This window comes from Pygoscelis adeliae, unplaced genomic scaffold (assembly GCF_000699105.1).
Source record: "Pygoscelis adeliae isolate BGI_AS28 unplaced genomic scaffold, ASM69910v1 Scaffold544, whole genome shotgun sequence".
Classification (NCBI taxonomy): domain Eukaryota; kingdom Metazoa; phylum Chordata; class Aves; order Sphenisciformes; family Spheniscidae; genus Pygoscelis; species Pygoscelis adeliae.
Genome location: NW_008824715.1, coordinates 474,842 through 485,237, shown reverse-complemented (window position 1 = coordinate 485,237; position 10,396 = coordinate 474,842). Strand labels below are relative to the sequence as shown.

At 61.7% G+C, this 10,396-nt stretch overlaps 1 protein-coding gene across 1 annotated transcript in view; it reads left to right on the top strand.

The window, feature by feature from the left end:
• The first annotated feature begins 290 nt into the window (after positions 1-290).
• Positions 291-10,396, top strand: part of DGKG (diacylglycerol kinase, gamma 90kDa) — a 19,652-nt gene continuing 9,546 nt past the window's right edge. Inside the window, exons 1-15 of the mRNA XM_009323201.1 lie at positions 291-357; positions 2,474-2,550; positions 3,912-4,077; positions 4,348-4,413; positions 4,893-5,129; positions 5,953-6,123; positions 6,578-6,627; positions 7,450-7,524; positions 7,632-7,751; positions 8,800-8,917; positions 9,089-9,177; positions 9,623-9,739; positions 9,879-9,977; positions 10,109-10,222; positions 10,320-10,393. Of these exons, the coding sequence (XP_009321476.1) occupies positions 291-357; positions 2,474-2,550; positions 3,912-4,077; positions 4,348-4,413; positions 4,893-5,129; positions 5,953-6,123; positions 6,578-6,627; positions 7,450-7,524; positions 7,632-7,751; positions 8,800-8,917; positions 9,089-9,177; positions 9,623-9,739; positions 9,879-9,977; positions 10,109-10,222; positions 10,320-10,393 (1,640 nt within the window). The remainder of the gene's footprint in view (positions 358-2,473; positions 2,551-3,911; positions 4,078-4,347; positions 4,414-4,892; positions 5,130-5,952; positions 6,124-6,577; positions 6,628-7,449; positions 7,525-7,631; positions 7,752-8,799; positions 8,918-9,088; positions 9,178-9,622; positions 9,740-9,878; positions 9,978-10,108; positions 10,223-10,319; positions 10,394-10,396) is intronic.

The window sequence follows — 10,396 nt, the reverse complement described above, 5'->3', positions numbered from 1 at the left end:
AGGGTACCCTGTGCAGGCAGGAGCCAGCCGCTGCCTGCCATGGGCAGGGCACCGCTGACCCCCTCCTCTCTTTCTGTCCCCACTCTAGGGAGGAAGGTGCTGACCGGCTGCTCCTGGCTCTGGGGTTTGCTGCCCACGGGCTCAGCGGGATGATGCCAGCTGTCCGAGAGCCCCCCATACCCCTCACAATGCCGATGTGACCAAGCAGCTGGCTGGGACCTGTGGCGCCGAGCCCAGCACGGGGAGTGCAGTGGCTCGTGGCCCCCCCAGGCGGGCCCTGCCACCCAAAGATGAGCGATGGAGGGTGGATCTCGCTTAGCCCCACCGAGTTTGCCCAGCTCCAGCAGTACACGGACTGTGAGTACCCTGCGCCCCCCCCACATCCCCACTGGGACTGGGAGAGGGGTTTTAAAAGTCCTGCTGATCTGTGCCAGACTGGTGTCCTACACGTCCTTGATGTCCTGGGGAACTAGGTGACTTCTTAGGTTTTGAATGGGGAGGCTGGGAAGGTCCCCGACCCTCAGCACTGGCTGGTGGGGCACGGCAGAGGAATCCCCATGCCTGCGTGCCCGGGAGGATTTAGCTGAGCACTAGTCCCCTCTGCTTTGGGGGACGCACACATGAGCACAGCTCTGTCCCTCCGAAGGCGGCCAGCTCCCACGTTCGTTAGCAAAGCGAAATGCCAGCAAGGAAAGCAGATTGGCTTTTCCTAAACACGCAGAGCTGCTCCACGGCTCGCCTCGGGTTGCCAGCCCTCTGTGGTAATTTTACTTAGCACTTTTGCAGAGCAACCCTCTCCTGCAGCTCCTGCCGAGGAGAGGAGGCTGGCGGCAGTGCCATGGGGTCCTGGGGCTGCGAGCAGCTGCGAAGGGAGCCTGGGCAAAGCCCAGGGGTCCGAAACCAGGTCCTTGATGTCCTGCCTGCTGGAGAGCCAGTGTGCGGGCGTGCTCCTTGTGGCAGGCAATGGAGAAGTGGTGCAGCCCAGGGAGGTGCTGAGAGCAGGGCAGGATGGGCAGAAAAGCCCAGCCAGGACCGCGGGATGAAGGGAGAAGGGGTGTAAAATCTCAGGGGCATCACTTTGCAGGGGCAGCACGACCCCAGGATGAGCAGGCTCCTGCAGCTGTGTGGGAGAGGACTGGGAGGCAGAGGAGACCCCATGAGCCCCCTGGGCCTGTCCTCATGATGCTGCGCATCATAGGGGTGAGGCAAACCGGGTCAGGGCTGACAGCGCAGGGAGGCACGGTCTCTGAATCCAAACAGCTCAGTGCAAGCTGCTCCCTGCCTCCTGCCTGCCTGCCAGACATCCCAGGCAGGTGCAGGCAGGGCTGCGGGCAGAGGTGTGTGCACAGCATCACTATCTGCATCTCATCCTGCCTCTCCGGAGAACGGGCTCTGCTTTCTTGAATCACAGACCATAAAATGCCATCTGTAATGCTGAGCTCAGAACATGTACGGCGTCTTCGTTTCGTTAATCAAAGTTTGGCAAGCAAGGCTGCAGCATGGGCAGCTGCCTCCTCCCTGGGAGGGTGGCCTGGCACTGGGCTGGGGAGCAGGGCTCAGGGGTCCTCCCACAGGTCCTCCCCAGCCCTGGGCCCAGGAGCCCCCTCCTCGAGTGCACGCTGTCCCCCAATTGTGCTCTGTAACCCCCAGACCTGCCCCAGGCATCTCGGACACTCGTGGTCCAGCACCAAGCTCCATCCGCAGCGGAGGGCTGGGGGGAGCAGGAGCCAGCACAACCCCCTGCTTGGGGAGAGGATTTCACAGTAGTCAACAGGGCTGGCATGTCCAAGCACCTTTTAAATGGACATGCCCAGAGATCTGTGTCTGAAGGTTAGGGCTTAATGTTACCTCCCCTTGATCTTTTTTTCTGGTTTTCCCTTATTTCTCAATTTTGGAAGGACTGGTGTCCCTCCAGCCACTCCAGCACTGAGGACACCCAGCCAGGAGAACTCATGAGCCATTTACTGTTTGTGTGGAGGTTTGCATGGAGCAATACCCTTCTCATTCTCCCTCCTGCGCCTCCTGGAGATGCTGACAGGCAGCCCAGGGCAGGCTTCAGGGATGGCTTGGGCTGCTGAGCAGGCACAAGCTCTCAGCGCGGGGGCAGCCACCCAAAGCCTGTGTGGAGGGGCCAAGGCAGGGATGGCCAGGCTTTGTGCTCAGCATTGCCCCCGGAGCAGCTGGGACCAGGGAGTGGTCCGGGCTTTCCTTGCCGAGTGCTGTGGCTTTGCTCTGGGTCTGCATTTATTTTCATATAGGTAGGAGGAAGAGGACCCATCTCTGCTGGCAAGCTTTACCGGCACTCCAAAGGGGGAGGGAAAAGCAGGGCACGGGGTGGCCCCTTCCCAGGCATGGAGGGGACCAGAAATTGCATATCCAGCAGATAAACTTGACTCCACCATCCTGAATAGTGATCTAACGGCGAAGGGGGCTCGCCGGCAGCATGCTCAGTGTGATGCCTTTGTCTCCCCAGACTCCACCAAGAAGCTCAAGGATGTCCTGGAGGAGTTCCATGGGGATGGCGTCCTCTCGAGGTACAACCCTGAACAGGTATGGCCCTGTCCCCTCCAGCCTCCCCGCATGCTGCTGGCAGATCCTGGACTCCCTCAGCCCAGCTCCCGCAGCTAAAAGCAGCCAGGAGAAGGCAGATCCGTCTGTCTGCCCCCCCGCCTCTCCCCATGGTCGTGCTCCCAGGACTGGGAAAGATGGGGAGCATCTTTCCCAGCCCCCAACCACATCCTCCCCTGGCCATCCCGGGGACCAGGCTTGCCGCACGGCCATCCCACCCCATCCCACCGATGCTCCCGGGACTCTGTGGTCACACTGCCGTCCTGTGCTGGCTGCAGGCTCCCTTGCTGAGAGCGTTTTGGGGCATCTCCTTGCCAGGCAGAAGCCGGGAGGGATTTACTCTCTCTTTCCCCAAAAGCAAATTATTTTGCTGTTGCCAGCTCAGGGACAGGGGAAGGCCCTATGCCTTCTCGCTTTTGTCTGGGGAAGGCTGGGTTTATTTTTTCTAAGCGGTGCTTTCAGAGAGACCTATTAGTGTGCCAGCAAGACAGAGCCTTTCACAGGGGCCATAATCACTAGAAATGAGGTGAAACACAAAAAATCAGTGGGCTGAATGCAGCGAGGAGGCGCAGCAAACCTACCCTGCTATTCAAGGGCACCACAGGACCCTCGCTTCAGCTGGGGCCACAAAAGCCATTGGGAAGGCAATGTCCCAATGTGATGGGGATGCCCAGGGAAGGAGGAGGCGAGGAGACCTCGGGAGGATGGTAGTCCCCAGGGGCTGGGGGTGGGCCAGAGGGTCCCACTGCTCCGTGCCCTGCCCCAGAGGAGCGGGAGGCTTTCAGAGCACAGCTTGTTACACCCCTCTTCCTCCAACACCCCCAGCTTCCTTTGGCTGTGCCAGAAGGTCTGTATTTAGTTCCTCAATTGTTTGCCAGGAGCTGAGCACCCAGCTCCATCAGAGCCTCCTGCCCCTCCAGTGAGCTGTCCACCATCTGCGGGGGTCCGCTGGCTGCAGACCCCCGGGCAGGCAAGCTGGCTGTTGCCCCAGCGCCTGCAAGAGCCGTCCCACCACGGCTCTGCCCTTCCCTGCCGCTCCCCCAGCTCCTACCCCGGCTGCCGCAGCTCTCATCCCTGCTCCCAGCGCCGCTGGCCTGGCTCAGCTGCGCCAGCCCCCAGCAGTCAGCTGGCACTGGGGATTTCTGGCCCTGCTGCCTCTGGGTCCCTTTAGGTTATATCCCATCACTGGGATTTGGGAAGCCAGCAGTTTTGGGGAGGGCTCTGCAGCTGATGTGCCCGGTGAGGGAGACCCAGGGCACGGGACACACTCCCTCTGCTGGCAGCTCTGCACGCCCATGGCGTGCCCAGGGCACCTCTGTCATCCTCCTCTGTCCCTTCCCCAGCCCATTGACTACGAGGGCTTTCGCCTCTTCATGAAGACCTACCTGGAGGCAGATGTGCCCGAAGAGCTTTGCCAACACCTCTTCACCTCCTTCAAGCGTAAGATATGCCAAGCCTCCCCTGAGACCCAGCACCAGAGCCCCGGTGTCTCGCAGCTCAACACCCTCGGTGAGCCAGCCCTGCCCCTGCTGCCCAGCTGGGCACACCGTGGCACCGTGGCACGTTGGGCTCGCTCCCACGCTGCCCCACGGGGACAAAGGTTGCGGGGTAGCACCCACAGTGGGTGGCATTGGGGCCAGCACACAGCCCAGCTCTGTCCCATCTGACAGACAGGCTCCCAGGGACCCTGCACTGCTCCAGGGAGGAGAGGGCTTTCCCCAGGGTAGGGACCCACAGGGTGCCATTGCACTGATTGCTCCCTTTCCTCCGCGCATTCAGAGCCCAAGTCACTCGATGCCGGCATCTCCATCCAGACCAAGGTGGCCTGCGCCCCTGTCACAGCAGGTACCGGCGCGGGCGGCCACCAACCACACGGCTGTACCCAGAGCAGGGGACGTGTGCTGGGTACCCAGCTTCTGCCTCCCCTGGCCCCTGCCTGGGTGGATTCGCAGCGCATGGAGACATCTGCTGAAAGGACTATAAACTGCAAAAGAAAAGGGAGAATCTTCCCTGGGTGCTTGGCTGCCGCATCAGGGCATGGTGGCAGGGGACCACGTCCTCCCTGCCTGGTTCCGAGCACTGTGGCGGCCAGCACCTGGGGATGGGGGTGCTGCTGGGAGCCGCTGGGCCAGGCAGAAGGGTGAGGGGCTGCCCACAGTGCCCCTTGGAGAGCCCTGGGGCCGGGATACCAGCCTGCTTTTGGGCTAGCAAAGAGGACCCAGGGTGAGCAACTGGCACCCAGGCAGGGCTCCTGGAGGAAGGGGGTTTGCCGGGCACAGGCACCCTGGTGTCACACTGCCCACGGGCCTATGTCTGCTTTGCAGGGATCAACGGGAAAATGCTCCTAAGTGCCCTGGGACGACACACTCCTGAGCCCAAGAGCTGCCACAGCAACGTGGCTGAGCCACAGCCAGCATCCCTCACCCCAGCATTGATCCCCAACACCTCCCCCAGCTGGTCCAGGTCATCCTCCCAGAAGTCCACCACTGGCACCCCTTCTGCTCACAACTCCTCGGGCTCTTCGAAGATCTCTGGGTCCCTGCTCAGCCCTCAGTCACCAGGTGAGCTTGGCTGGGGCTCCACGGGGAACACAGGCAGTGACAAGCCCTCCCCGGTTTCCCAAGCCACAGAGCTGCACCTTGCCCTGGTGGTGCAGCTGGTCAAGTCCCCAGCGTGGTGGCGGTGACCTTCCAAACTCAGTGGGTTCCTGGCGTCTTGACACCTTTGCTTTGCAAGCTTAATCCACCGATCCCATCCCACAGAGCCCCCGCCAGTCAATGTCTTAATTACCTGGCAGCAGCTCCTAGCGAGGGGGGATCTGAGCAGTGACTCATAGCTGCCTCCAGCCAAGCTCCTGCCAGCCACCGACAGGGGGAGTGCTGGGAATGGCCCCTCTGCCAGGAGCAGCCATCTGCCGAAGGCTGCCGCCGGCGCAGGCAGCTGCAAGCGTGGGCTGTCCCGGCACCTCAGCAAGCTGCCCGCCACCAGCCGAGCTTCTCGCTCCTTCTGGCTGGGTGCTTGTCCCTGGCAGGGCATGTCCCTGTGGGCTCCCACCGCTCATCTTGCCCACGCCTGCCGTGCCAGAGGTGCAGAGGTCTGCGCCCTGGGGACTGACTGGCAGTGTTCAGCCCTGCTCCTGCGCCAGCCCTGCGTCCCCTTCATGTGCCCAGCTTTGCTCCTGCGATGGCACCCAGCGCTGTGTTCCCTTCGTGTGCCCAGCCCTGCTCCCGCAATGGCACCCAGCTCTGCATCCTCCTCAGCTTGCCTGCCCCACGCTGAATGGGACCCTGCCCTGGAGTTCACATGCTGCCAGCCCCATGTCCCGGCTGGCATGGCTCCTTGTCCCCCTGTGCATGGCCTTCATCCCCCCCTCCCTGCCCACAGGCCTGAGGAGCATGGAGAAGAGGTTACCCTTCAGCCTGCGGAAGAGCCACAGCTCCCTGAAAGCTGCCCCCCTGCCGCCCCTTGCCCCCCTGGCCCAGGTGGTCCATCTGAAGGACATCGTTTGCTACCTGTCCCTGCTGGAGAGGGGACGGGCAGAGGACAAGCTGGAGTGTAAGTGGGACCCTGGGGTCACAGGCTGCCGGTCACGCCGTGTGGAGGGGGGACCAGTGGTGGGAGGCATCACCTGGGGGGTACACCCGAGGAGGGGTGCAGGGCTGGACGCTCCTGCTCACTTTTTAATGCTGAAACATTAAAAGCACTTGGGAAACCTGGCTTTGGCTCCTGGGTGGGTTATTGCTAGAAAAGGGCCCTGCTCAGCATCGCCCCTCTGCTCCTGCCTGCCGGCACCCATGTCTGGCAGAGAGGCAGCCAGGGACGTCACGGCTTCACACCAATACCCCGCAGCCTGGTACAGGCTCGGGTCACATCTCACTCGGGCTGAGCTGCAGCGCTGCTCCCATCCTGCAGCCCTGGCAGCCCCAGCGGCCCCAGCACCGAGCACTGGCTGCCCGGGGTGCCCCGGGGCTGGGCTCTAACTGGCAGCTGGCTTCTCTTCTCTCTCCAGTTATGTTTCGCCTCTACGATACTGATGGAAACGGCCTCCTAGACAGCTCGGTAAGCCTTCCCTCAGGAGAGAAAGCAGGGGCTGCTCGGGGGGGGCTGGAGACACGCAGGGCCCTATTGGGATGCCTGTTCCCCCATCAAGGCACTCTGAGCTAAAGAGGGATATGGGAAGGGAGGAGGAAGGCAGCAGCATTTGCTACAGGGTCAGACAGCAGAGCTGTCTGGGGGATGTGCACCAGCTCTGCAGCATCCAGCATCCAGCAGCAGCTCCAGAAAATCTACTCACCAGTAATTGTAGCTCTACATCAGGTCATGGTGTTTCAGAAAAGGAAAAATCATGCACAACTCTGAGCTAAAGAGGGATATGGGAAGGGAGGAGGAAGGCAGCAGCATTTGCTACAGGGTCAGACAGCAGAGCTGTCTGGGGGATGTGCACCAGCTCTGCAGCATCCAGCATCCAGCAGCAGCTCCAGAAAATCTACTCACCAGTAATTGTAGCTCTACATCAGGTCATGGTGTTTCAGAAAAGGAAAAATCATGCACCGCCCCCCCCCCCGGGATGTTTTCTCTTTGTCCTTTGGGTATCTCCCTTGAAACCCGTTGCAAATAAAAATCTGTTTTATCAGAGTAGTTTTTCCGAGGGAAAACCCACTGCTGACTTTGTGGCAGATTTTCAGAGGAGAAAGCAGCAACCAGCACCCATTGAGAAGTAGGGTGTCACTGGCCCCCTGTGCAGGCGGGGGCCTGGGGCAGCTTTGGCCGTAGCGGGACATAGACCTGATATGTCCCCCATTGGGGGGCGTGAGACTGGACACAGCGCTCGTGCCTGAAGCCGTCCCTTAGCACCGGGTGCTGTTGTCTTTCTGTGCTCAGGAGCTGGATCGTATCATTAACCAGATGGTGCACGTGGCCGAGTACCTGGAGTGGGACTCCACCGAGCTGAAGCCCGTGAGTGCCGGGGCTGGGGTGGCCAGGAGGGCTGCAGGGGCTCTTGGCTGGAGCTGGCAGCCAGGGTTCGCAGGCAGCATCGCCGAGTCACTGCATCCCTCCTCCAGATCTTGAAGGCGATGATGGAGGAGATCGACTACAACCATGACGGGACCGTGACGCTGGAGGAGTGGATCCGGGGCGGCATGACCACCATCCCCTTGCTGGTCCTCCTGGGGATGGAGACAGTGAGTGCCCGCGTGGGGACCTGCTTCGGCCACATCCAGCCACCCTGCCCACTCTCAGAGGAAAGCCTGGGGCTGATGGCAGCAGGAGGGGAAGGCAGTGATGGAGGGTGCACAGGGACCACAGGAGGGCACCCTAGCCCTGGCAACGCGCCGCACACCCGTCTGGCACCACACAGCCCCACGCCCGCCTCCGGCTCCCCAACCCCTGCAGACACCCCCATCCTGCCTCTGCTGTCTGGCCTTCGCCCCCCAAATCTTCACCAGCTCAGTTTTGAGCTGTGGTCATTGCCAGCTGCTGTGCCCAGGCAGGCTGGCCTTGCTCCTTGGGATCCGTAGTGCACTCCGGTTCGATGAATATTTAATCCAAAAATAAGATGAGCACCTAGAATACCAGCTCCTCTCCTGGGGTGAGCTTCAAAGAGCAGAGATGGAGCGGTTTGAGAACCCCCCCCTTATTTCCCTGTGTTGTTTTTTCATCCTTTTGGGCTTCATTTCATCGAGATGCATCCCTGGCCATCAGGTAATAGTTTGCAGGGAAAATCCAGGGTTTTGCTCCCCAGTGCCCATTCTTGTGTTTGCTTCCCACAGAGGGGGGGGGGGCAGGTTTTCTGGCAGGAAGATTCAAGAAAACAGGGAATTTTAAGTGGCTCCTGCAGAGTGCTTGTGCCTGGACCCAGACATAAGAAGCTTGCTTTGGTCACTCCGTGGTGGCGGTGGCCTGGCCTCAGATGTGGAGTCACCTCCTTCCCGTCAGCCACCGGCAGAGCATCCCTGCAGCTGGGCTGTGCCAAGGGGCTGTGGGGAGCCGGAGCTCGGTGCCGGAAGTGCCAGGAGCCGGACGTGGCTGGGGAGCGGGGGGATGCAGCGGCAGGGATGCTTGAGGGACACTGGGGAGAAGGGGAGCAGAGGGAGCCCGTGGTCCTGCTGGGAGCAAACTCCTGCAGACACACTGGGGGCTTTTACGGGACAAAAAACTAATATAAGTGGCGGGCTGGGACTCCTGTCGGGGGAATGACCCCCCCTCGCCCTCCATTCTCCTGCCCTGCAGAACGTGAAGGATGACGGGCAGCATGCCTGGAGGCTGAAGCACTTCAAGAAACCCGCCTACTGCAACTTCTGCCGCACCATGCTGCTGGGGGTCCGCAAGCAGGGCCTTTGCTGCTCCTGTGAGTCCTGGCCCCCCATGCCCCCAGGCCAGCGGCTCCTGCCCCATCCCAGTGCCCTGGGGAGGGGGGACTGGCCCCCATCGGTGCTGAGCCCTGTGGGTGCTCAGGATGAGTGGGGAGGGGGCAGTGCCCATGCCAGGGAGTGATGCTTACCACCTTCTTTCCCACCAGTCTGCAAGTACACTGTCCACGAGAGATGCGTGTCCAAAGATATCGCCTCCTGCATCAGCACCTACGTGAAATCTAAGAGAAACATGAGCGTGAGTAGGCGGCCAGCATGTTTCTGAGCCAGTGGGTCTCCCGCGGAGCCCTCCTGGAGGCAGCACCACCGGCAGCAGCTGGCCCCTCAGTCTCCTGCCCTGGTCCACCGTGGCTTTTTCCCCTGGGATTTGCCCCTTGGGTCCTGGGCAGCAGCTCGTGGGCATTCCCAGCATCCAGAGCCCAGCAGGGTGGGCCCCAGCCCCAGCCCTCGGGGACCTGCAGGACCCCTGGCCCTGAGGTTTGCCGCAGCTCTGGGTGGGGGACGGGTGTCCCTGATGTGCTACATGGAGCAGCAGGGAGGGGCTGGTTTGGAAAGGGCAGCGCAAGTCAGCATCCCTGCACGATGAGCCACCCTCTGAAATCACGGTGGCAGCCCTTAGCGGAGAGGAGACACCCGCGAGTCAGTGGGTGCTGCACCCGCAGTACCCGCCCCATGCCTTGCAGGTGATGCAGCACACCTGGATCGAGGGCAATTCCCCTGTGAAGTGTGACAGATGCCACAAGAGCATCAAGTGCTACCAGGGCATCACAGGCCTGCACTGCGTCTGGTGCCAAGTCACTGTGAGTATGCAGGCATGGGGGGCCCAGGGTGCACCCCACAGCACACCCCGCACTGCCAGCCCCAGGGGGAGGAGAGGCTTATGAATAGGAAATGGCTGGGTGTCCCCTGCCTGACGTCCATTCCTCCTGCCCCCTCCAGCTCCACAACAAATGTGCCACCCACGTGAAGTCAGAGTGCGACGGGGGCCCGCTGCGGGACCACATCTTGCTGCCTTCCTACATCTGCCCTGTCGTCCTGGTAAGTGTCCCCCTCCTTGCTGCCGGGCGGCAGGGACTCGGCAGGGCATCGCCATGGCTGACCTGCCTCCCCTGGTGGCCAGCGCTGCCTTCTCGGGACAGCGTGCGCATCCGTGCCTCTGTTCCCCAAAGGACAGGCAGTCCCACTGCTGGAGATCGGAGAGCGACTCCCCTGCCAGCACCAGCCCCGAGGACAGCCAAGGCTTCAAGTTCAACTCCACCACGGTGGACGGGCAAGGTCTGCAGGTAGGTTCCCATGCCGGGCTGCCAGGAAGCTGTGCTGCAGGTGCGCACTGAGCCCCGCAGCGGCCAGGCATTTGCAGCCGCGCTTTCTGCCCTCCAGATCAGCCCCCGGCCCGGGACACATCCCCTCCTGGTGCTTGTGAACCCCAAGAGTGGAGGAAGGCAAGGGGAGCGGTA